The 27018-nt window shown below is 42.4% G+C and overlaps 1 protein-coding gene across 8 annotated transcripts in view; it reads right to left on the reverse strand.

Annotated features, from left to right (window-relative positions):
• Positions 1-226: 226 nt before the first annotated feature.
• ccdc88ab (coiled-coil domain containing 88Ab) overlaps positions 227-27018 on the reverse strand; it is a 58014-nt gene continuing 31222 nt past the window's right edge. The window contains exons 8-38 of one of the 8 annotated variants that reach the window (XR_013780672.1): positions 26767-26939; positions 23095-23176; positions 22200-22358; positions 21510-21656; positions 21141-21285; positions 20464-20642; positions 19153-19290; positions 17845-18028; positions 17556-17686; positions 17088-17381; positions 16559-16741; positions 15748-16026; positions 15503-15627; positions 15163-15301; positions 14322-14498; positions 14032-14193; positions 12536-12813; positions 12198-12341; positions 11904-12090; positions 11595-11740; positions 11346-11438; positions 10704-10906; positions 10294-10341; positions 8676-8753; positions 6916-7128; positions 6776-6829; positions 5307-5396; positions 4596-4867; positions 3884-4328; positions 2027-2136; positions 227-1356 (exon numbers count right to left, since the gene is read on the reverse strand). Coding sequence is in view for 7 of the 8 variants with exons in the window: in XM_079362227.1 (XP_079218353.1) it covers positions 3402-4328; positions 4596-4867; positions 5307-5396; positions 6776-6829; positions 6916-7128; positions 8676-8753; positions 10294-10341; positions 10704-10906; positions 11346-11438; positions 11595-11740; positions 11904-12090; positions 12198-12341; positions 12536-12813; positions 14032-14193; positions 14322-14498; positions 15163-15301; positions 15503-15627; positions 15748-16026; positions 16559-16741; positions 17088-17381; positions 17556-17686; positions 17845-18028; positions 19153-19290; positions 20464-20642; positions 21141-21285; positions 21510-21656; positions 22200-22358; positions 23095-23176; positions 26767-26939 (5430 nt within the window). In the remaining variant the exon portion in view is untranslated. Of the gene's footprint in view, positions 4329-4595; positions 4868-5306; positions 5397-6775; positions 6830-6915; positions 7129-8675; positions 8754-10293; positions 10342-10703; positions 10907-11345; positions 11439-11594; positions 11741-11903; positions 12091-12197; positions 12342-12535; positions 12814-14031; positions 14194-14321; positions 14499-15162; positions 15302-15502; positions 15628-15747; positions 16027-16558; positions 16742-17087; positions 17382-17555; positions 17687-17844; positions 18029-19152; positions 19291-20463; positions 20643-21140; positions 21286-21509; positions 21657-22199; positions 22359-23094; positions 23177-26766; positions 26940-27018 lie in introns of all 8 variants that reach the window. The other 7 variants (XM_079362233.1, XM_079362228.1, XM_079362227.1 and 4 more) reach the window with 7 other exon arrangements.

The raw sequence follows: 27018 nt of genomic DNA on the forward strand, positions 1-27018 counted from the left end.
AGTAGTTGAACTGTTTGATACATTGCAGTTCTGGGTTCTATCATACTTTTTCAAATAAAACATCAGCTGCTCAGTTCAGTGCAAAACTGAAAGGTAACCAGTGAAATGTCTCCCACCTAACGCCTGTTTTAAGAAAAGAAATGCCTCCCTGCGTTTCTGAAAATAACATCAATATTTGGATCTGTAGCTTTCGGCAATGGACAAAAAAAACAAAGAAGAGCACACGTTATTCTTGATGAATTTAATGACATCAAATGGGTTTATGTAAAAAGTGAAAAAGGAGGAAAACATCGGGTCTCATCTTCAGCATCATGTTCAACACAAATCTGCACACATTCTGTATGCACTGGACAGGTCACCTATAGTTGAGTCAGATTTATACACAATACATCCTCAGAAAGCAGATACACAACACTGTAATAGATAATGAACTGTAAAGTGAGTGTGTTTTCCTTTTGTTTAGTTTCAGAGCAGGATGAGTAGCGGTGCGTGAAGATGTACGGTCAGAAAAGTACGACAAATGGTTCAAGCTATGATGATCAGAACAGGCGTCAGTCTGTGGAGGCCAACTTTCATATAGGTGACCTGGAACACTCCCATGATTCAACTCTCGCTTTCAAATCACACAACCTTCACTCATGATTGGCAGGCAACAGATGCCTTTATCGAACAGCTGTTATGGCTTCCTGTCCACTTGGCATCCTGGCAAATAAAATCCCCACAAAACACTGTCCCCTTTTCTGATTGGATACAGGAATTGTGGTGATTGGCTGATTGCTCCATGCAGATTGTGATTGCAGAGTCTGATAAGCAGGTTGAAATGTTTTGTGCTGACATGCTTTGATTATGTTTCATATGAAGCTGAATAAAAGCTGTTTCTTGTTCATGCTGTCCAGTTTAAAAAAAAAAAAAGTTTTTATGATGATGTAAAGCAAGAGAAGGTCCGGCTGTAGTCAAGATCCAAGATGAATTCATCAGTCTGGTTTAAGATTGCCCTTTAGGCGGTTGTGCGAGCGTTGGCACTTTAATCATTAGTCTGAAGAGACTAGTGCACATGTAGCAGTCCATCACTCTGAAGGACACGTGGCAGTGCAATCTTCAACATTTGACTCTTCATAGAAAAACAAAGAGGTCACTGCAACATTGTCGAGATCTTTTCTGTTGTTTCCTTGATTCAAGGAAGAAAAACCAAACAGAGAAGGAAGCCACTTTTCTCTACTCAAGTGTCCTGTGGCAAAAAGAAAAAGGGAAGGAAAAAGGGGAAATCTGGGAAGTACAATCTTTTCTCACTGTAGAACGTCTCATCAGATTCACTCTATCTAGGCTTCAGACACACAGCTCCAAGGCCACCTTTCTCTTTGAGTCCCAGGCGAGCAAAGAGGGGTGAAAAGAACGGAGATGGGAGAAAAAGAAGAAATCAAAGTAAAGAGGCAAAGTTGAAAGACAGGAGAGAAAAACAGAGAAAAAGGAAACACAGTTAAAAGTCAGAAACAGTATCAGAAGACAGTGACATAGGGAAGCCGCCTGGCTCGACATGCATTGTCAAGGAAACAGGAAGGGGGAAGGATTTAAGCGCTACACCAAAGCCATGCAGCCTGAACACAGCAAATGGTCGATTTCTTTCCTGAAGGAAACACAGCAGTCAACTTAACCGATGACACAAGAAGCAGCACAGAGGAGGGAAACGGTGAGCTGCGGAGAACTCGTGTGGGGGATTTTTGCAACACAAGCAGGCAAAGCGTTTATCCAGCGAGATGGTGAAACAGCCCATGCACCAAACAGACCAGGGTCCCATCCGGCCCTGAATAGACGTTTGGCACCACAGGGACAGCAGGACTACAAACAGAACAGCGAGTAGGGGGAGTAGTAATGTGGGCTGAGACAAGCACGGGAGGCAGGCTGGACGACATCTGTTACACCATGTTTTAGGTTCCCATGGAGACAAGACCGAGCTCCCCCCCCCCCCCCCCCCCCCCCCCCCCTCCCTCCCCAGTCCATATCCCGTCCTCGAGCAGCGCTCACTCACCACGCGCTCACTGCATGGTAGCAGGCAGACGAGGGTGGGGGGGGTGTAGGGGGGTTAGCAGCTTTGCTGCGGCTCCCCACTCCTGCTTTTAGACTTTCTGCCCTCCACATCTGTAGGATAAAGGCAAGGTTTATGTTACATCTGGAGACAGTGAAGAAAATGTTCTTTACTATAAACCTGCATAAAGTGGGGATGAAGATAAATACAATAAAGCAACATTAAAACAGCATGTTCAGAGTAAAAAAAACAAAAAAACCCAGAAATAAATAAAGAACTTTAGGCAGAAAGTACGTCTAGTGTTGGCACATATAGCAGTGCTCGTCATTGATATTAACTTAAAGATTACTACAATCTGTACACCATCTTATCAGTGTAAACAACATGATCAATGTCCATTCTTAAATATTTCCCATTTCCACTGTAGCAAATCAGGATGAGTTCAGAGAAAAGGATGTTTGCTTCATTCTCAAAACAATCAGAGAAATGCTCACAACTTACTTTACTGACCCTTTGTTCAAATACCTCCATCGAGCTCTCACAATCATTCTGCTCACACTTTTACTCTGCACTACCTTCATCGTCAACGTTCACTTCTCCCACTACACCTGCTCTGACATCGTTCTGAGAATGAAGCGTCATCATTTAGTCACCAGACAAAGAGACCCGACAGAGCACAAACAAAACCCACCATCATTACATGAAAAAAAAGAAAGAAAAAAAAAAACAAACAGAAAAAGTACAACCCCAAACAAGTCACACCATTAAAGAAAAAAAAAAAGATCAACGTGAAGATCATTTTGATCACAGAAATCAAAATGACATTTCAGGTCAGACAGAAAAAAGCCGTGCAACTTAGCAAATGATGCAACTGAGTTCAAGCAGTGATGCATCGTAACATCAGGACAAACACAAAGTGTGGAGTGAATCTATTATCTGGCTAATTCAACTATTCTGATTTGAATTTGTCATAATCCGTCCCATAATGCTTTGCTGCCTGTCAGCTGTTTCTGACAAACATCTTAAGTGTTTAACTGAACCTCCAATACTTCACATCAGTTAGCATTGACGCTATTAGCGTACACACTAAGCTTAAACCAGGATATTTGTACCCAAAGCTGCAGATAATAGTATAGTGTTAGAAGCAACAGTGAATAAAATGAAGAAATAATAATATGGTCAAGGCTATCAGACGGAAGAACATTCATTAAAGTCCCAGCTCAAAGAAAAAAAAAAAAGGACTGAGCACCATGACCAAACAAAAACACCACACAAAGATAGACAGTGCTCTCAGAGATACATGCAGAGGAGGAGGATCTGTCATTTCTTCATCATGTCATTCTCTCCACCAGAAAAGGAGCCAGCACCTCCCTGTCATTCACACACAGCCATACTCGTACCACAGGGACTGGTTATCCTCTGGGCTCAGTGGCTGCTCTGCATCAATCACTTGATCTGGCTTGACTCCCTCATTAAACTCTTTCAGATTGTCTGGACTGGATATCATCTGGCCGTTTGGTTGGTTGTGAGGTGGTTGGTTTCGTGTGGGAATGCATTGTGGGTTAGGAGGAGGAGGAGGAGGAGGGTGGCTTTTATTTGTAACAGGAGGCCCGCTGATGTTGCTGACTAGGTTGGGGTTTAGAGAGAGGAAGGGGAGGTTTTTGCCCGCCGACTCACTAAAGATGGAGTCCATAAATACAGACTCCACAGTGAAGGACGGACCCAGGAAAGACTCAAGGGTGGAGAGGTCGGGATCCTCCAGGCTATGGCAGGGTAAGCTGAGGGACTTGGGCAGAGGGTGGGGGTTGGTTGAGGTGGCAAAGAGTCCCTTTACATTGGTGCTATCGGGGTGGTACTCACTGGGTGGAGGCTGGGAGCGGACCCCAGCCTTGGCCGGAGGAAAGGGATCGACAGAGACAGGCTGCCGGTGGTCCTTTGAGAGCAGGTCGTGGATGCTGGTACGCCGCGTGGTGCCCTCAGCGGTGGAGATGACGCTGCTCGCCCTGGGCAGCGTGGAGGAGGCAGAGTCCAGACGCTCCGAGACAGATGTGGCTTTACTCTGCGAGGACAGGCTGGAGCGGACCGGGGCAGAGCCTCTTACACGGGTGCTCTCCGCCTTACGCAGGGTGGGGCGTCCCGGTTGTCCGGACGATTTCGGCGGGCGATCAGAGCTGACCGGCGCTGCTCTTCCACTGGAGGAGCGTAATATGCCCCGCCCCTTTGTGGAAGTGCGTTCTTTCTGCACGTGCTCAGAAGAAGTGGAGAGACGAGGAGAGTCCACTGTGAGGTTCTCCTGACTGCCAGACTGAAGAGCACAGAACAAAAAAACAATATCAAGTATTATACCCTTTAATAACCCGTTTGTACTGCAGCCATTTTATCCTAGGTTGACACATTATCCACTATAAGATGTACAAAAAAAAAAAAAAAGTATATTCCAGCCTCTATGAGGATTTGTTGCTTTAAAACAAAAGTTTGTGTTTTGGAATGTTGGTCAGATAAACAGTAATTGGGCGAGGTTGTGTGGCTCTGAAAACAAAGTCGCCGTGTAAAACGGAGTTCGAGGTCTCACCTCTGCAGGATCAATCCCCTCATCCAGAAACTGCTGCAGGGAAAGCACCTCTTTCTCTGGGGGCTTAGTCTGAGTCGGACCGGAGGTTCCTGCCGCAGTGGACGGGTCGAGGGATCTGCGCAGCTGAAGGGGGCTCTGATGGGAGGAGCGGGAAGAGGTGGGCTGCTGGACGGGGCTGCTGCCGCTGCTGGACCACACGTCCTGGTCCAAGCTCAGGCTAAACTCTCCGCTGCTCTCACTGTGAGGCCTGCTGAGGTTGCCATTCAGCGTGCCTGTGGTAGAGAGGTCAACTTGTGAGTTCACGGGACAGGAATAGGTTTCGTTTACCACGACTACAAATCAATACACCATCAATCTCCTTGACTGCATCAGGATGGGACAGGACGATCATGATGAAGCAAAAATAGACTGCTGGGATTTATCAGGATTAACCTGAATATTCAACTGAGTGACTTGAAGAAGTCTTGCTGGTTTCAATATTGATTTATTAGAAAGGAGAAAAACATAGATCTGAATGAGAACTGAATATTAAATATATTTATATAATCTTTTAACCATGGCTCAGTTCAAGTCGATCAATTACCGATTGGACTTGCTGAAGTTTTTCAACAAATGAAAAACAAAGAAATGAAATGAAAAATGGGAAGATAAGAGCGGTTAGCTGAGAGGAGGAGGTGGAGAGAGGGAGGGTGAGGGGAAGGAGGAGCATACCTTTGCCCTCCAGAGGAGAAGTGAGGTGGGAGTTATTGTTACTATTACTACTGGTGGTCCTGTTGCTATGGAGACTTGTGGGTCTGCAGGCTGAGTAAGGGACAAGAGGGAAGACACACAAACAAGCACACATACACAATTAGGATATTTTCAACACTTACCATGAATCTACACAAACGTGCACCAACAACAAAGAGTAACACCTATGTGCACCAACAGTGAGACAGAAGGCCTCCTGCTGGGGCAGCAGATGGCACATGCCAGGCAGAGGGACAGTTAGGGGGCAGTGCCAGGCTGCAGCCACAATACGTCCAACTGAAAAACAAAAGCCACTCCTGACAGAGAGGGCAGGGATGCCAAAATCCAAGGACTAACCCGAGTTAAAGGAAAGGAGAAGTGATAAGACAATATTGAGTACCGGTGGTCAAAAGACTTAACTTCACCTCCATTTAGTTCCTAATTAGTTATGTGTTAAAATTAGGGAGGGAATTGGAAAAAGAAAGGGAAAAGGGAGGGGGAGGGGGGGTGACCTTGCTCTTGACTGTTAGTAGGGACAAGCTCATCTGGAAACCAGGAACCATGAAATCATTTCACACTGGTTGTCAGAACACAGCTGACACCAAATTAGAATTTAAAATAAACCTAAAAATGTAGTAAAGCAGCTGGTAGGAGCCGGTGCAGAGCAGCACTACAGATTTCAGAGATGCATATTCGACACCCAGCTCAACAGAAGAAGAAGACGGAGCACTGCTATTCATCTGCAGGCCTGCTATAACACGGGAAACATTATGGAAGCCATAAAACCTTTCAGAGAAAATCGATAACTTCTGTGGACCTGCAGGCTGGTACATTACAGCGTCCATTTCCTCCAGACATTACAGACACACAGAGAGATGGATCCTCACAACAATGTTGGTGACTTTAGGAACTCATAATGTAGACTTCATGTATGGCACTAATGGAGGTGCCGTGACCTGTAGTATTAGTGAGCATGGTTTATTAACAGTGATTTATTCAAAGTATATCAAGTGTATTATAACAAACACATATTATAGTTCAGCAGACTTAAAGACCAGAACATGATGCTAATAGGGTGTAAACCTCAATTAGGTGCTGGGACTGTGTGCTAGTCCTGATGGATGGATGTTTAACAACTGGGTCATCTGCATCAGAGCCAAACAGAACTGATGAATAGTCCCCTTTCTGCAGATTAACGGCCCTGGATAACATCCTAAAGTCTGAATTAAAGCCAATCCTCCTTTCAATGGAAGCTCATCTCTCCTCTTTTGCGCTCCAGTAAAATTGCTTTTTCAGCAGTAGATGAGACTTAATCTAAGAGCAGGAAGGATGCCCAAAGATTAGCAGTGGGACTGATGAAGAAATGACCTTTTTTCAGGGGGCTATCTTTTCTTTTCTCCCCCTTGAACCATCTTGTTCTTGTATTTTTGAAGGGTCCACAATTTGATTACCTTGACTCTTTGGTTCATCTATGGAGCCAACCACATCCTCACAGGAAACATTTTCTGTTGAGATACAGAAGTTAGCAGGGTATGTATGTATGTATGTATGTATGCATGCATACTACAAAAAAAGAGAACACCATCCTAACCTTTAACCTGCAGGCGAGGCTTGACCCTGGTGTGCCGTGCACTGGGAAGTGTGAGGGTGGCACAGTCGATGGCGTTTGTGGAAAAAGCGAGCTCCTTCATGCGCTGCCCGCTGCGCCTGCTGCCCCCAGTCATGCTATCATCTCCTGGCTCAGCGCCATCAAGGTTCTCGATGCTTCCTGCTACCGCCATTGTCTGCAGGAGGTCATTCATGGCTGAATGGCCAGAGGAGAAAAAGGTAGTTATCAGGATGGGATCGTTTTGGTAAATGATAACTATTACTGCATGTTCTTAATTGGCTCGCAGAACCCTTTTAATCTTGAAAATATAACTATTTTCTTCCATTTCATAAAAACAGAGAAAAACATTTTAGGTAAATAAAAGTAAATTAAACCTTTCTTATCAGCTGGTTTCAAACTGTTAAACTGGCTCAATGTATTACTCACAATAAATAATGAATACATTCAACTTAAAGAACAACAACTAAATTAAGTCTTTCATTGTCAAATCTAGCCTTTGAAAACTTAATGGTACATGCAGGAGTACCGTTAATGGAACGGTCAACAAATATAAAGTTTATAAAGATGGCAGTCTCCACGTAGCTTAACCTTGGTGTATGATTATCTCTGCAGGATACTTTTTGAGGCAGGTTATACCCCGTCAGAGGTTGCCGTCTTTATGCACTTTGTTACTGAGCTGTATGCAACGGCAGAGAGGCATGAAAGCATGCAGAGCTGCGTGGAGCAGCAGAGGAAGTGCTGTACACAAAAGATCGGAGCGAGGCGAGGACCATGTCAGCAGAATAAGATCTGAAATGCAGCACACTGACAGAACGAGTGAGAGACAGAGAGACAGAGAGAGAGAGAGAGAGAGAGAGAGAGAGAGAGAGAGAGAGAGAGAGAGAGAGAGAGAGAGAGAGAGAGACTAAAAGGGAGTTAACGGCTCCATTTCAAGTCCTCCATGGTGAGTGAGTGTCAGTGATCAGGCGGTTGTTTTTTTTTCTTAAGTCATGCTGCAATCAAAGACAGGAGCAAAAACACCCCAGGCGCATGAAAGGCAGATCCACAGTTTCTTCCATCCTTTCATATGAAAACACTTTTACACACATCCCAGCCTTTCATTCAAGATGCACAGACAAAATGATACCACAAAGCACATGACAAAGCTGCCCAACAAGTTGCCTGATGCATAGTGATTACTAAGCAGAAGAAAAAAAAAAAAAACATTGGTAGATGCAAAGGCAGAATTACCACTGCCAATGGTCTCTGCATTAGCCCTTTTCTGAGGTCAACCCTTTATTTTTCTGTTTTACTTGGTGAAGTCTGTGTTAATTGTTCAGCAGATAATAAGACCAAAAGATAACTACACTGTGAAAGTTAAGAGTAAACACTCTACAGGAGAGAGATGAGGAGGCACACAGGGCGCAACTGGTGAAGGATGGTGAGCGTAATGAGGAAAAAGCTAAGAAAAGGACAGGTCACTGATGTCACTAGACGCAGCATGGCGGTAAGGTAGCTGATCAATCTTCATAAACGACAAGAAAAATCTTGCACATAATTTTTACTCCCTAAAATTTGGAAAACATCCCAGATTGATGAAGTGTTGGTCTGAGTGGGTTTAAGAGCTCCGACTAAAACCTGAAAGTGACACACTGCTGCCACCCTGACATCAGCGACTGTTCCTTCTTTGTTTCTCCCAGTGTGACAGAAAGGGAGGAGGGAGGGCGGAGGACGGCTAGCGTGGCGGCTAACAGAGGTCTTACACATGGAGCGCCGGTAGATAGCCTTGGCCTTGTCTTTGTCCTTGGATCTGTTCCTCATGAAAGGCAACCTTTTTAACGCTGCAGAGAGCAGCCAGACGGACAGAGAGAAAGAGACGGGCAGATAGACAGGCAGGGGAGAAAGAGCAACAAGCCCAAGGGAAGTGTAAGAAAAGATAAAAAGAAAAAAAGAAAAAAAGAGGGCAGAACAGAGGGATGTGGTTAACGATCTTACAGAGAGCCAGGGGAGGGACGCAGAGAGAGCCGAGCCCCTGGACACTCAAGTGGACAACAGACAAAAATGCAATAGACAAAACAACGACAAAATATTGCTTAGATGGGGAGGAGGGTGTCATGATAACAAAGCCCCGGGGATTGTTACAAGCATTATTAGAAAATAAAAACATGTGAAATGACTTTAAGTTTCTTATTCTACATTCAAATAACTGCCGTGCGAGGACTCAAATACCTCCCAGTAGAGGTTGGATATTATTTTTAAGGGCAGACTTCTGTACACTGATGCAGAATACAAACAAGTACAAAAATGTAAAACACATTACGCAAATGCACCCACAAACACTCCCACACGTTGATACCCTCAGAGCACTCGGGCGCTCTTATGTTAATGACATGATTGTGTTTTTTTAAAGTAATACATTCTGCACACCACAGCACAACTGCACTCACATAATTACACCTACATAACACACAGAGGATGAAGAATATTAAAGGGTGCAATTAGGAGGGTGAAAAGTTTAAAGTGGGGGCTCACAGCATCAATGTGTAAAAGACAAAATAGACTTTATAACACCATGAACTGCACTTAACTTCTTAAGGTAGAAAATGTCTGTATTTCTAGATTTAGTTATTTACATATGCATGTGACCTTATGGTAACTTAAGGCCTTTTTCTATTTTCTTGTGTTTACTTCAAAACATGAATTGAAGACAGAAAAAGAAACCTTCATATCTTGAATGTGTCAGCCTGTCATTTCTATGGCCTTTGGTAGTGTGAAAGAATACACTTATTTTTTATTACATATGTTAAAATGAAGATGATGAAACAACTTCAGGAGTTGTAAAACAACCACTTGTTTGAGGAAAGTTCACATCTATCCATCTCCCAGCATCATTCTCTTTTCCTTATTTGCTACGAATCCAAACTGGGATTTGAAACATCTTGCACAGACTGGAGGTGAACCAGAATGCATTGCACCTTTTAATAGCTTTGACGCTACAGTCGAGGGAGTTTCTCGGTTATTTAGAGGTGAACTGCACAGATCAGCAGGTTGACATGAATGAACCGAGGGCTAAAAAAAAAAGGACCAAGGGGGACCTGTCACAAAATATTCCTGAAGTGTTTGAAACAAATGAGAGGCACTTTTGTGGCTAATTAAATAATGACAGCTTGAACATACCAAGCGCTCCCACTTGTTCTAACACAGAACAAATTTATGTTTTGTATCAGGTTCCAGGTTCAGAGTTAACCTCCCAGTGCTGTGCAGCTCAACCATACTGTTTGAACAGCTGAGTGACATAGACAATGGACTCACGAAAACATGCCCTGAGAGACGTGAAAGTCGGATCCCAAACCCTGCCCACCCTCCCCATCCGCATCATACCATTGGTGGACCCCTGCCCTTGGGCATGTGACTGCTGCCCTCTCTTCCCTTCACAGAGAGAGAGATAAAGAAGCAAAGGAGCAGTTAAGGAAGGACCCATTCAACCAGTACTCAATACACAGACACGGACACACAGACACACACACACACACACACAGCAGAAGTGTGCTTCACGTGTCTCTTGTCATGTACGTGTATGAATAACTGTCAGTGAAAGCATATCAGATGTGTATGATTATTGTCGTATTGTTTTTTACTCTGCTGCTTTGTCTGAGCAACGCTTGGTTAGCTAAGTAAAACGTCTGTGCAGGAAGTTTGCTCCATCATTCATCCCCAGCAGATGTTCCTTAATTGAAGCTGAAAGTATGACTAAACTTCCGAGCGTGTAAAGGTGAATTGTATGTACTCACTGCTGCTCCTCTTTTGTGTAAGTGTGTCATCGAGCGAGTTGGAGCCAGAGCCGATGGAGGAGCTATCCTGGCTGTCCTGAGGGAAGCTGAGGAAACCATCACCGCACTCTGAACGAGAAGGAGTCAAGGTGAGAGAGCGCATTCTCTCCCTGCTCCTTGGCTTGATCAGCTTCTTCATCTTCGAAGTTATCCAGTTGCCACGCCTCGATAAGGGGAAAAGAGAGAGTGAGACAGAAAGACCAAGAAGAGGTAACGCATAGAATATACTAAGTGCATACTAAAAGGATGTACAAGGTGAATGGACTACAATTCAGTTTGTGTACTTTTAATCTTTATCACATTAATGATACTAAAGACAAACAGTGCTGCAGTATAACGCGGTTTAAACTCTACAGGTCATAAATATTTGATGCATCACTTCCTGAAGCTGCAGTTTCAGTGTGTTTCTGCAATTCCCTCAACTTAGAGATACAAGTAAACAAGCGAACAGATTTAAAACATCAGAACTGACTATGATACACTGACTCGTTTGTGACATTTTTATTCAGATGTTCTAATAACACTGATGTTACTTCCGCCCTGGTGAGGTCCCTTACACTTGATTACTTCTCTGTTGTTCCTACTAAATAATGGATTTCTTACCTGCGTGGGGGAGAGGGGTCATAGAACTTGTACTGGTCCATGATTTTCTCCTCAAGCTTCTCTTTCTGTCTCCTCAGCTCATTAAGCTTGTCTCTGATTAGTGAAGAAACAAGAGGTCATCCAATTAGACGAACAAGAGTGAGAAGGAATACAACCTAAATATAACTCGCATCCCATTGCCAACAGCAACTAATTCAAAAAAGGGTATTTGCTTTCTGTTTCGAAGAACAATCATCATCAAGTTTTTACATGTATTGTCTTTGTTCCACGTGGAACAGGTCCTTGCTCTCCATGGTCTGCTCTAGCAGAGTGCGGTTCTGTAGCATCAGAGTTTGGATCTGGTCCAACAGGTGACGATTCTCCTCCTCCAGGTTTCCTTTCAGCTGGCTCAACAGCTAAAGCACACACACAAAGATGAATCAAGCACTTAGCTGGACAGCTGGAAAACATTTGGGGTTGGCTTTTTAACGTCGTTCAATTTTTGATGGCTTTGACCGTGGCACCCAAATACATTTTGAAACTCTATAAAGAAGAGAAGAGCCACAAAAGCAATCTTACTTCACACTGGTTAGTGAGCTTTGTTGAGGTGATGTCCAGCTGCTGGTACTGCTCCTTCAGTTTAGAGAATTCAGCCTCAAGCTTCGTCTGCTCCAGTTTGGCGCTGTTCAGCTGGCTCTTAACGTTCTTATGGTCATGCTGGAGATTTTCATTGTCCCTCAACAGCTGGCGATAAGTGGAATTTAGTCTAAGGAAAGAGCAGATGAGCTCAATGTAAACATAGATTTCCCAATAAGAGGGTTAAGTTTCACAGTTCCAAGTATTTCAGATCCAGATACAGGCTGCTGGGCGTACCGGTCGTTCTCCTCTTTGAGCAGCTTGCACTGGTCAGCTGTAGCTTGGTTTGTTTGATTTTCTAGCACCATCTTTTCCTGCTGTGCCTTCAGGTTTTTATCCAGCTCTTCAAGCTCTCCCTTCTTATGCAGGAGCTGCTTGTACCTTAATGCATAAAATCACAAGCGTTACAGTCAATGAATAAAAATCCATCATCCTATGTTGTCTACAGTTTCCTCTCTACTCGTGCTGACATCTCTTGTAATTGATTGAATATTTCCATCATCAAATAACCTTATCAGACTGGTATAGAAAGTAACAAATGACAGATGAACTGTTCATTATAAGCCCCATCTCACTTGTCGTCCAGCTCCCTGTGCTGTTGCTCCAGGCTCTTGTGTGAGCTCTTCAGGCCTCCGTGCTTCCCGATCAGGGCTTCGTATTCAGCCGCCTGCCTCTCGTGGAGTGCTGCCAGCTTCTCGTGATCACGGAGAAGCAGCTCATAGGTGGACCTCAGCTCCTCTTTGTCCTTCAGAGCTCCTTCTCTTTCACCCTCCACACTGGTCTGCTGGGTCTGCAGCGTGGCATTCTGGGCCATGAGGGCAGCACTCTGTGAGCTGAGGGTAGAGTTCTCAACCTACAGAATAATAGAAGAGTGGAGATAAATTAAATAATGGGTGTGAACGTATACACTGGCCTATCATCAATTAATATATAGTGAGAAAAGAAGGACAAGTCTCATGGGAAACTTCAGTGAAGAGGTTGAGGTGAACAAGGACAGCGGAAAAAGAGATATTTAGTGGGAGGAGAAACTGATCTGCAGATTCCAACTGAAACATTTTGAATCAATTTAAATCTATTAAAAGCTCTTCTTACTGTTTTATGTGAAGAGATCTGAGCTCTTCCATTCGAAAATGAAAGGAGACATAGGTTAAGGTGTTTGCTTGTGTGTCTATAGGGGGTGCTGTGTCTCAATTTTCTCCATTTACAAAGCATCAAAAGGAAAACTGTTTCTCTTCCTGTTTCTTTTGTGGTCAGAGTAGTTTCAGAGTCTACATTTCTCCTCAATCAAGACTAGTGGTGTGTATTAACACAACAGACTGTGTAACTTGAAAAGAAACCTCAAATTTCCTTTAGCAAACCACTAACGTGATTTTACATGTTTTAGCAAAAACATAACCAATTCACATCACACACATACACACACACAGCTAGAATCTACTGTATGGTCAGTGCAAATCCTGTCACCCATAAGCAGGGTTTGAATTACTGCCAAACATGGAGTAAGTCTAAATCCAGGGAGCTAAGCAACTGTACCACCACACCAAAGCTGGAAGAGGATAAGACACTCTGGCATGTTTTATATGTTGAAATCTATGAGATGTATTATTCAAAACATCACAAACCATTTCAGGAAGCATTTTATGACACTATGGGTTCCTTTAATATTTCTTATATTCTTGTCATTTGCACAAATATAAGTAAATATTACATCCTTCTTGGCTGTATCAGAACATATGTTAGAATAAGAAGGGACAACCAAAATAAGATTAATGATTATTAAATGTCCAAAATACCTAAATCCTCATTGAGGCATTTAGAGCAGATCACACCATGATATGCTCTCACTGCAGATGATCCAAGTTGTAAAACAGGAATGTAATAAATTAAAATAGTATCAATCAGACTCAACCAAAGCTGCTTGAATTTGTTAAGATTTTAAAGGAGCACAACTTAAATCGATACATTTGTTGTATTAGTCTGTGTGATAAGTGTTTCTCACCATTCCTAGGTGAGAGCACAGAGATTAAATTTCTCCTGGAAATTGTTTTATGTAGGATGTGTGGTGCATTACCTGCAGCTTGGCGTTCTGCGTCTGCAGTGAGGTATTGTTCTCCTGTAAAGAAGCTGTTTGTCTCTGCACGGCCACTATCTGAGCCTGCAGATTGGAGCTCTGCGTTTCCAGCTGTTTGAGCTGGCTCCTCAGGGCTGCTTTCTCAGCCTGCAGAGTGGCATTCTGGGAAAAGCACATTCAGAATATAAAGATACCGGGCATATTAGAATAAATTCAAAGAAAAGAGCACAAACCAAACGTTTGTGTTATGGAAACATCACACAAGAAATCCTTGTGTTGTGCTGACTTACATTCCTTTCGACCTCAATAAGTCTGTCTTTCACTTTTAGCAGCTCTCTGGTGGCTTCATGGCTCTCTTTCTCCCATTTACTGAAACCCTGAGGGTCCTCCCCTCCTTTAGGGGGCGAGCTCTGCACCATCCTCTCCTCTTCCTCCCTCTGACGCAGAGCCTCATAGTTTTTCTTCACCTTGATAGAAACACAGAAACTTAGTAGGTTTGGTTTTTCCCACTTACATTAATTGTCAAATATAAATATTTAAAGTGTGTGGGAATGAAGCAGTGCCCTAGGCTTGTAACAATATGAAACAACTAAAGGAGAACAAACACAGATTATGACATGAGCCATAAAAAAGTAACGAAGTGGCAGACAGCATCAACTGCAGAATTACAGCTGAGCACTGTTCAGTCACACAGGGTTTTCCTCTGAACCCTTCACTTTAGGATCTGATCTGTGTTGGCAAGTTCAGAACACAAACACTTCCCCAAAGAAAAGCAGACATCCTCCACTTCTCTCCACCTCTTCCTACTGCCTCATAAATAGATAAACTGGTGATAGAAGTGGAAGAGTGAATGAATTAATAATGCATCAGCCTTGAGATGCCCTTAGTGTTTTCAGTGCTTTCGAGTGTTTTCGATTGCTGGAGAAAGATTTGGGGATATGTTGTTCGTAAGTGGACAGGAAGCGAGACTGATATTTTGTTTTGTTGGGGGGTTGAATGTGTCTTTAATATGGGGCTGTATGTATTTGAGTTCAGCTACGAATAGGTCTGCAACACAATCAAAATACTGCATGCATGTGCACGTGTTTTTATCATTTCAATCATGATTAGTATTAGTTATATGTTACTGACTGTTTTAAGCTCCTGGCGAAGTTGTTGGTTGAGGTTTGAAGACTCCTGCAGCCTGGCCTCTAGGGCGGCGATCTTTTCCTCTTTTATCTCCAAAGATGATTTCAGAGTGGACTCCAGTTTGGTTTCCAGGAGCTTAAACCTGGAAATAAATAATCAAGTTAGTGGTGTGTGTTTGAATGTCAGCGAGTACAGTTAGAAACAAGCCAGGCACCAAATGACTCTTTGGCAGGAGTTTAAAGAAGGAGGCATGGTGATGTTGGCTCTGTAAGTTTCCCCACAGGATGCTAGCACAGAACAGCAAAACATTTTGGCTAGTGCGTTCCAGTTTGTGAGATAATACCTGTCATCAGAGCTCTCATCATGCAGCAGTCTTTCCTTGGTTATCCCAATCTTTTCAAGTTCATGGGTCAATTTCTCCAGATCATTATTCATCTGCTGAGTCCGCAGCTTCTCACTCACAAGCTCCTTAACACACAAAACCACACAATGAGAAAGACTGAGCTTTGCTCAAACCTTCAAATTACTCATACACATTTTAAAAAAGCATTATTTGCAGGCTTCTGACACTGTCAGGGCTCCTCTTACCTCCCTAAGAGTGATAAGGGTCTTCTTATCAATGCTGGACTGTTTGACCAGCTCTTTGTTCTCCCTCTCCAGGTCTTTCACTCTCGTGCAGGAGTCCCTAAAGAAGATCATCTCCTTGCCCATGGTCCTATTCTCTTTCTCCAAGGAAGATATCCGCTGGTTGTCGTCATCGAGCTTCGCGTCCCGGATCTCGGCCTGCTGCCTCAGTCGCTTGTTTTCTTTCTCCAGAAGCTTCTTGTCTTTCTCAAGCTGGGAGCTTTCCTGTTCCAGAGTCTTGTTCTAGTGGAGATGTAATTGAGAGCATTTACGTCACCTAAAGTCGAAGTACCTTGTTTATGTTGGGCTCGAGAATAAATCAAAGGAGGCAAAAATCAATTCAGAGAAGAAAAAAAAAAAAATCTGGATAATCCAAGTTGTGCTTGTAAACAATTACAAAAGTCATCAGATTTAACTGTAGTGAGCCAAATAACATTATTAGGTTTTATTTGTTTAACATGCAAAAGCCTTTAGACTGCTGTAACACAACCCACAACTCCTGAGTTGGCCTGGACTGCTGTTTTTAGACCAAATGATTGACCTGATTCTGCCAGTTGGAATCAGTCCATCCCCCCGAAAAAGATGAAGTAGCTGTGTCACTAAACCACCGACAGCTATCCTACTTGATTTTTTTATCTGTTGCACTCCAGGAAACATTCAAAAAGTAACTCAACTTTCTCAGACAGGCCTCACTATTTAGTTCAAACCACTATAACCAAAATGTCTCTACATTTTTCTTCTTAATAAGGCGAATATGAAAAAGTTTTCGACATACCTCCTGCTCAAGCTGCTCCAGGCGTTTACTGGAGATTTTGAGCTCCTCGAGGCTGCGTTGTAGGCTTTGATTCTCGGTCTCCACCTCTTGCAGCTCTGCCTCCAACTGCTGGATCTTCTTACTGCTGTTCTCTAAAGCCTTCTGTAAGCGCTGATTCTCCGTATCTAGGCCCTGATAGCTCACCTGGGAGAAGGAAAGACAGACTGGGATATTAAAAGTATCCATGAACTAGTTGCCCTGCTCCCAGATGCCATTATAAGCCAGATCCCCTGTAACTTACCTGTTAAAATAAAGATTTGAGATAATTATAAAAATCTGTAGGCTGTCCTGTGCAACCTCATGTGAAGACACATGCTGTCTTTGTAAAGGACCAGGTAACTTGTGCTTGTGAAAATTGGTAGTAGTCTGTCTGTTATTCCTTAAAAAAAAGCTTCTTGCTACACATGATTGCCTTTTTTTCATACTACTGATCTCCTGCTCTTTAGCCACAGAAGTGCTTATAGTACAACCTGCAGTAATGAGTTCTCACCTCTAATCTCTCAGTTTTCTTTGACGAAGCTTTAAGCAGTTCCAGGCTGCGCTTCAGCTGGCTCTTCTCGCTCTCCAGCTCCCTGTTCTCTGCTTCGAGCTGAGCTGCTTTGGCCCCCGCCAACCGGAGAGTCTCAGCTGAGCGTCGGAGCTGCAGGTTCTCTTGCTCTATCTGAGAGTTCTCTTTTTCCACAGCCTCCAGCTGGTAGGCCATGTTCTTCAGAGCATCCAGCTTCTTTTTCATACGACGGCCCTCTGCCTCCAGCTCAGAGTTCTCCTTCTCCAAAGAAGACACCTACAGACGCACACATTAATGGAAGTCAGATTAAGTAGAGAAAAAGCAGAGCGGTTTTTTTTCCCCCTGACACAGCACTAAATGTTGTTGTTGATAATACTTTGCATTGTTTAAAATGGTAGAAAGAAACACTGCGATTTAAAAGTATGGACCAGGCAAAAGATAAAATATAACCTTTTCACATGTGATTCCAAGGCTGGCAACTTTCTTCTGCAGGCTCTCGTTGTCCCTTTCCAGCTTCTGCATCTGAATCTCCAACTCATCTGCTCTTTCCCCTTTCTCCTTCATCACCTCAAGCTCCTTACCTGGATTTAAAAAAAAAAAAAAACACTTTCAATGTAATTCCTGGTTAAAAAAAAAACGGATGGAAAATAAAATGAACTGTATGACAGAGTCCTTAAAGATCAAAAGGGACAGAAAAAACATTTATTTTAACAAACAATCCTTTAAACATGACACTCACGGAGTTGTTTCCTTTCAAACTCCATTTTATTGAGTTTGGCGGTGGTCTCACAGATGGATTCATGGAGAACTCGATTCTCTTTCTCCACGTCTTTCACCCGGGCCTCAGCACCGACCTGGCAGCGCTGACGCAGAGACGACACAGTCTGGCCCAGGTGCTTGTTCTCCTGCTCCAGACCCTTCAGCTACAGAGCAGACATCAGAGTTTTAAGGACACCATGGAGTTATATTTAACAGAGTATTAGGCACGCGTCTCCCACATGTCGATTGTGTTAAAGACAAATGCTTTTAGATCTTACAGTAAGGAGAAACTGGTAATAAAGTTAAATGCTTAATGAAAGGAATGAATTGTCAGCTTCAGAGTTGCACTGAATTTAAGGGTAAAATAAAAAAAACAACATCAATAAATCGAACAGGCTCCACCAAAGAGCTTTCTGAACCAAATACAAATCTAATGCACACAGATTGTTTTCAGGAGAACTTATAATAGACTTCACCAATAACAAAGGCTACACTTGATATTTTCTTGGAATTTCCTGAAACAAGAATCAATTATGCTTTTGCAGCCCGAGTAGTATGTATTATCCACAGATTCAAACCTCCGTCTGTCCTAACTGTTGGTGCGTCTGACCACCATGATAGCATAAAAGAACACAACGTCGGAATATTATTTGAAGTGGTTTAAAAGATGCAGTCTAATTTTGGAAGTCTCCACAGAGAAAAGAAATGTTGAAAACTGTCTTCCTATTTGACGATTTCTACTGTGCAGTTTCTGTGCAACTGGGCTGTCAGTTTGCGCTCGTACTAGCCACAGTACGGTAGTACTCAGTCTACGGGGAAAGTTGTGAAGTACAGACCCACAGCCCTCGAGTCGTGCTGCCCACTCGTTGACATTTATTGAAGAATCTTTCAATCAAACCAGCACTCCAAAACGCATGATGTACAATACTGTTTACCACAGTTTGCTTGAATTGAACCACTCAGATGGCAAATAAGCGGCGCTGCAAGCCTCGTCTGTATCGCTTTGTTTCCGAGCACAGTTTAAAATAAGAAATAAATGGGAGTGTATTTTCAACAGTGTCAGGTCGCGTGCAGTGTGATGGTGAGGGCTGCAACGTTATATAAGTAAAAAAGAACTATACACCAGGCTTTATATAGTGCATCTTTGAAAGCACATGATGGCCACATGATGAAAGGGCTGCATTAAATAATAAAGTAACTCAGAGAAGGACACAGTATCAGTTATTACCCACAGCATATAGTAAACCTTTAAAAGTTTCAACTGATGTTAATAAAACAGCAAGTATACCTGTCGCTCAGAGTTTTCTCTGAGTGTTTCCAGAGTCTTCTCAAGTAAAGCCTTCTCTTTCATCAGGTCAGTACTGAGTGACTCAGAGCTGCGCAGCGAATCTCTGTCTGCCGTCAGTTCATTCTCCAGCTGCTCCAACTGAAAGCAAAAAATGAAAAATTTAGCCCCTCTTGATAAGGTTTTTATGTTTTGGTTGATGTTAATACTGATAGCCGATGGCGGTTATGTAAATGTTACTATAATGTACTATGTATATTGATGATATTATTGTTGTGAATAACTTAACAATATGATGATTACCACTCTAAAAGCAGTTGATGCAATCACTAGTCAATGATGAAAAAAAAACATTAACTTGTTCTTTCACAACTCTGCCGAGAAACACACACACACACACACACACACACACACACACACACACACACACACACACACACACACACACACACACACACACACACACACACACACACACACACACACACACACACACACACACACACACACACACACACACACACACACACACACACACACACACACACACACACACACACACACACACACACACACACACACACACACTCTGTGTTTTAAATCTACCAGCATTCAAAAGCTAAGCTGTGTTTCAGCTTTAGGCCTCATATATTTTCCTCTCTGGGTTTTCTCTTTGTGACAAAAAAAACACAATTTGAAGGTTTTCATTCAGACGGCAGAGAGAGAAGCTTATGTTTCTGAGAAGAGCTGAGAGATTTCTCTTGGTGAGGGGCGTTTGAGTGTCAGAGTCTGGAAAGCAAAGGCAATGGAGGGCTGCCTGATTTACAGCTTTGCTTTCATCCCCCTAGTCACCCCTCTCTAGGCTTTCTCTCCTGCTTTCTCTTATTTATTTCTGAAAAGACCTAAAGTCAAGTCTCAGGAAGATATATAGAGGGAGTGTTGATGCAATATGCAAATCTTAGTGGGTAATGCATATTAGAGTATGGCTCTTAACAGTGTTGCTCTGTAAAGCAGTGGCTGAAGTGTAGCATGCATTTGTTGAGATGACGTTTGTTCCTAGTCAGATAATGCTAGCTGAATTGAGACACATGCAGCGTTCTCTCTCATGCAACAGAGTTATTTTCTTTAAACTAATCACAATGTGGCATACTGTCCTCCCAATCCAAAAATGATCATTGTATGTGAAGGGGGTAATTTTGCCATTAAATATTTCTCATGTCTCCTGAAGTGAAAGCAGGAAACTAAAAGTGTTTCAACTCAAGTCAACCCCAACCCTACCACAGATGGCAACACATCATACAGCTCATGGCTTACTTTCAGATTCAGTCTCTGGTTTTCCTGGCTGAGTTTTGAGAGTTTTGACATGGTTTCCTGACCAGCTTCTCCTTTAAGATCCTCCACAGTCTTCAGCAGGGCCTGGTTGTCTTTCTCCAGCTTCAACAGGCGACTCGAGGTCAGCTCATTCACCTCCTCACCCAGAGACTTCTGAGGGACTGAGTAAAAAAAAAAAGAATTATTCTTCACATTCTGACCATAAGACTTTTTTTTTTTTTTTTTTAAGACCAGAGAAAAGTAAGAGGCAAAACTTACTCCAGATAAACGTTAAACTTCTGAGCTAACCATAAATCATATCAGAAATGTATGACTAAAAAGCCCCAGGGTTCAATCAGTAGGTGTTGAAGCTTTTAAAGTGCTGTTTAATAAACAACACCCTACCCACACACGCACATAAACAAAGTCTCATTAATTCAACCTTAGCCAAGTGGAATGAAAACCCCATTGAGACTGGTATATGCTATGGGTAAGATGCCAGGTTTTTTTTGGCCCTTTGCAGACTATACTGTGGCCAATGTAGCTGCAAGGTATTCCAAACCCTATCCCCTTCACTTTCCTTAACAATTGGTTTTCTTGCCGCAGTAGGCAGTCAACAAAAAGACACTTTCACTTATTCTCTGGTTGTGTAAAGATCCCTGGCTCCACAATCTTCTTACCTTCTGTCAGTTCTGGTGTCTTGGATAGTTGCTCCAGCTCCCAGCCCAGATGCAGAGACTCATCCATGCTCTGTTTCTGGGCCATCTCAAGCACAAGGTTCTCCTCCAGCAACTCCTCCATGCGCTTACGGTCCATGTCTCTCTCCTGAAGATAACAGAGACATAAACAGTTTGTAAAATAAAACAAAAGCCAAGCAGATGACAGCGCAAATGGCTGTCCTTGTCCTGTTTTTTTTTTTTTTTATTATTATAATTTTTCTACCCTCTACTATTCAAAGGCAGCTCCACTTACTCTAACCCTCATCACAAACTGTAAAAACAAATCTTAGAACTCAATGCTGGAAAAACAGACTTTATTCATCCTCTCACCATCTCCAGGTCATGAATCTTGGATTTGAGTTGCAGATTTTCTTTCTCCAGGAGGTGCAGTTTGTCTGACCGGGTCCGGTTAGCATCCAGCTGTTCCTCCAACATGGCCTTAGTCTCCAACATTACCTGGTTGTCCTCCTTCAGCTCCTACAGAAACCACAACATCAGAAGAGAATTTTACATTGGACCCCAAAACACACAAAAGATAGCACAAACGTTCAAGCAACACATCCTAAATCAAACATTTAAGTATATCTTGTTTTATCTACATTTGGTCAGAACAATGTGACTGCGTTTTCCTCCACAGTCTGGATTGTTCACCATGTGCACATTTGTACATGGTTGGTACCAGATACAATAAGCTTTAATCAAAAAATACAATTTGTTGAACTTGGATAAGGAATTTCATAAATTTGCAAAGTGATGTTAAACGTTATTAATATTTCAGCAATTTAAAACACAAAAACCGTCTCCTTGTGTTTATGTATTGATTTAACTAAAAAAGCTGTTCTATAGCACTCTACTTGCCTGCTGTTTATGACTACATGAGAGTCTGACCTAATATAAATTAGGTCTATTAGTTAGTTCCTTTTTCAACTGCATGATGCTCAAGTAATCCCGGGTGCCACTTCTTCCCACACATACTAATGTGTTTACATGCAGTGTAACTCTTTATGTACATTTGTGTACCTCCACTCTGGCTTTGTAAAACTCAATATCGTGAAGTCGCTCCTTGTATCGGCTCAGTTCGCTCTCAAGTTTGTCAACGCGGATTGCCTTCTCTCTGAGTGCATCAAGCTCGTCACGGTAGGCCCGAGCTGAGCGAGCGTCCGACATCAGCTGGAAGCTCTGCAGGAGGTGAGAGAGAAATACAGAGCATGATTACAAGGGAACATATTTTCCTGTTCTGAAAAATTTATTTAAAACCAGCCTTTCTCCAAATAACAAATTTAACTAATAAACAATACTCAATTATGAACCAACACTGAAACCAACATGTTTTTTTTTCCAAGTCAGTGGGTTCATTGATAGTTATCTTGTATGACTAGAAGATTATCTGCTAGCAACTTACAGCCTAAGAGTTTCCTGTTACGTAAGGGATAAGAAAAAGAACAAACCCTTCACAGCCTTAATTATCACAAACACGCATCTGCTCACACTCACATGCACAAACTCACACTCACAAAGTCCACCATGCCCTGCACTTATCCACCTTGTTTACAGCATTCAGTCTGTCAGCCAGCCAAGCAGTGTACCGCCTCATCCAAATCAAAAGCCATGTGCCGGACTAAAGATAGCTCTAATAGCTCCTAATAAGCTAAGTCACTAGCTGGGTGATTAAAGCATGGCAGCACTGCAGAAACAAAGTACTTAGAAAGAGGATGACAGTTCAGGTGAAGGGAAAATTAAATCATATCAATGACTGTGCACTGTTCATGTGTACACTGTTCATGTATTGCGTGTGGTGTGAGTGTGTGTGTGTGTGTGTGTGTGTGTGTGTGTGTGTGTGTGTGTGTGTGTGTGTGTGTGTGTGTGTGTGTGTGTGTGTGTGTGTGGGTGTGTGTGTGTGTGTGTGGGGTATTACCTCTTGCTGAAGCTTTCTAAGCTCCACTTCCATGTTCTCAAGCTCTTGCCTGGTGTCCAAGAGCTGCTCACTCTTCTCCTCTCTGAAAAAAAGAGATAGAAGGGAGGGATGTTGGAAAATTAAAAAAGTTGGAGAATGCGACATACAGAAGTGCAAAACAGATAGCATTTCTCAGAAGCCAAAAAGGCGGCATCCGCTTATGCTTTTATATTTTGTATCTCACTTGATTGATTTGTCCAAAGCCACATATCATAAATGATGTGGCGAGTTGTTTTTTAAGGGTGCTTGCATGAGTGTGTTTCAGTCAGTGAAGTGTATTAAGGGCATTCCTGTCGGGCTGTTTCCATTTTAGAGCGAGAGAGAAATCATTTAATGGTAGCACACTATTGACATGGTAACAAAGAAAAGCTGCACATAACATAGTCGACTGACAAATTTTACTTTGGTATATTAGTTTATGTACCTTGGCATGTTGTAGATTAACACTGATTTGAAGCACAATATTGAATAAAATTATATCATTAGACAGGAGGCTGAACTGAAGAGTCAGCTCTCTTCATGATTTTTGTTAAAAGTTTCTTCATTGAAAAACTCGATTATACATTAAAAGATGAATCTGAGACATCTATCATTCAACTAAACAGTTGAAAACAACCTGTGATGTGTTCATCTGTGGGGGTCATATAAACAACCTCCTTTAGATGGAGATCAGATTTAAAATAACAATGACAAACATTAAGGGGGAGATAGCATCGAAACAGCTAAAACTGACATGCAAATCTGACCTTAACGGCTTAAAGCCATGCTGTTGATTTATTCTGAAACAAAAGATGTGTAACTTTGCATGCTTTGTATGTGTGCATTGCCTGAAACTGCTCCACTGAACATCTGATGGCCTCTTCGATACAGCTCGAAGTGCATCTCAGTAAGGAAAAAGCATTCCTCTGCTCTTGCTTACCCATTTATCTATTCATCACGTTTCCCACAGCTAACATTATTGGGAAAGTTGGAGTCCACATGCAGGCAGGATGTTCCTTTACTGATTGCTGAGTCGGTTTCATCAGATAGCTTCCCTCCCCTTCACTTCCCCTACCCCAGATCACAAACACCTGTCAACTCCAGCATAGCAGATTAGCTTTGGGCTCATATTATGGATGCAGCTGGCTCTGCTGCTTATGTTAATGGTTTAGCACACAATGCATCTGCACAAGCACTGACACAAACACTTGTACACACTGCTACATTTGAAAACACAAGGAAAAAAAGGGAACGGGTTGTCCTTGTTTTATTTAAGTTTGAATGATGATAGAGTCAGAGCATCTGTGTGAAACGTGCAGAGAATAACATTTTTACTTTTTATTTCATAGGTTAGAATATTAAGGAACAGGGGAATTAGCCTGCATCATAAATGAGAATACTCCTCAACTTGGAAACAGGAATCAACATAGCTTGACTGACATAAACATGCATGTTATTATAATTGATAACATTATATTCCATCCCATTATAAATAATGTGTGAGCAGTTTCTCACCAGTGGAGAGCAAAATGTGCACGTGGCATGTGGTTGTAACTTATTCAAACTAGAAGAGCATTCCTGCCTTCCGTCTCAGGGTATTTTTAACATTTGTAAATTATCTGCTCCTGAAGCCGTTATGGCCATTTGACCCCAAAGCGTAGACAGTCCAGAGAGTAAATGGTTGATAATTTGCCACTGCTTCAGTCCTGAACTTTCCAGTTCAACCATGCATTAAATGCGACCCCACATAAGGTTTTGATATCTTCTGATGTGCCGTTGAACCACACTGCACACCAGAGAGTTGTTCATGTCATTTCACTTTTCCTAGGTGATATATAGAGTGGGAACATTGAAGTCAGAAGCGATATACTGCAATACAATTTAACAGCATCAAAAGCATATCTTCAAAATCTCCATAATGAACTTTCTTCAGTTTAAATAACAACAACAAACAGTAGCCTTTCTTAAGTACTGTATGAGTCTGCATTAGTTGTAGCCTGTGGGCAATATTCTGAAAAAAACCCTGACGTATGTTACATGATTTTTTCCCCTCCCCTAACACCATCTATTTTTAATACCAACAAGACTCACACTGTGTATGTCTGGATTTGGACAGTTGGAGAAAAAAACATCAGGGAAGCAGCAGCTTAAACAGAAACATTAACAAACAGAATACTGTGGGAACACTGAACCGTACCCCCAGGCTCTGACCTGGTCTCCATCACACACACACAAACACACACTTGACCTAACTGCAGACAGTTCTTAATTTGTATGCACAGACAGAATAGCAGTGAATGTATCTGTGCCTGTGCGTGCACAACAACACACTCCTCTTCTGCCTCAGAGCAAAAACGTAAGCCATGTGACCAAATACTTCATTCTTTGTTCCTCATCTGTGATGGACAGACATTTTCATGTGATGGCCGACATCAAGCTAACAAAACCATAGGAACCAACAAACAAAATAACTCACTGGCTGGTGGGAGGTTGCTCTGTAGCTCTATTTAGATCTGCTAACGATATGTTCATGAGAGATGTCTACAATGATGAACGCCAGATCTTTTCACTAAGAGCCACAAAGACCGAGTTTAGGCCCTCTCAAGGCGAGGTGCTTTTCACTCTTTATGCGGCTAATCACAGGGTGACATGCACTCCATCACTGAGTACAGCCAATTGTTTAAGAACGGTAGTTCTTGTTTGCATTTAGCCCTCACACACGGCCCCGTCTTTCTGACAAAAGGACACAAAATAGTATGTGCCACAAATACAGGGCTCAATTATCAGCTTTTAAATACAATCTCAGGCTATTTTTTAAGGTTCGAGGCCATTTGTTTTTCACAGACTTTAGTCGTTCAAACAGAAATCTAACCGAGTTAGTGAAACTATCCAGAGGCTGCTTTTGTTTTAATGCTGTTGAGGTGATGGAGTGGAATCTACATGTATGGCTGGACACACAACATGGAAGTATAAATTGAAGAATCTTTTCAGTGTGGACTTAATCTGAAACATTTTCTAAAACTATGTAAAATCCACGGGAACTATCAAGTATTTAACACCACCATGATGACGCCAGACGGTCTGAAACATGAGATGTTATTGCTGTGCAACATTTATATACTTCCCCTCCTCAGAAGCTGCACCTTATTTTCTAGCTGTTCTATGTGGACCATTAAGCCTTTGTCTGTCAAGGGATTATAGCACTTAAAAAAGGCAGCTCTATTATTCATTATAGATTTTAAAAGGCCTCACCAAGGGTTGATACTGGTGTCTTTTTGTGCAGTGTGACATCACAGCAGGGGTTGACATGAGGACTACAGATGTATGGTGGGAATGGATGGCAGCTCTCCATAAGCGTTCCTTATGCATTGTCATCATTGTTTTTCACCTCTAGGCTCTATCCTTCAGACTTACAGTTACCCGAGGGCTGACAACTAAGAACATAAAGTCAGCAAACAACTAAGTTCCCAGTTCAAAATGAAACTCATGACAAAGAGAGAAGCTAAAATGAGAACTACAGTGGCAAACATTGTCTATATTCATAATCTAATTCCAGGAAATGATGTTTTTGTATGCATTTGTTTCTGTTTTTTTTTTATATCTTGGTTCTGTTTAATTATTTACTTATCTAGCTGGTAAAGCTATGGTACTCACAGTTCCTGTCGAAGGCGTCTGATTTTGGCCTTGGCATCTGCCAACTCCACAGAGAGGTGCTGTCGGCTCTCGGTCCTTCTCATACTGGGGGAGTCCCCGGGAGACTGGGTTGGACAGGGAGCCAGTGGGGACAGCTGCACACAGTCTCTCTCCTGAGTTAACTCCACTATAGTCTGAATGGAAAGAGGAAAATGATGTGAAGTGGGATGAGTTCAAGAGGCCATTAACAGAAGTCAGGTTGTGCAAGTTCAC

Source organism: Symphodus melops (genome assembly GCF_947650265.1).
Source record: "Symphodus melops genome assembly, chromosome: 15".
NCBI lineage: Eukaryota > Metazoa > Chordata > Actinopteri > Labriformes > Labridae > Symphodus > Symphodus melops.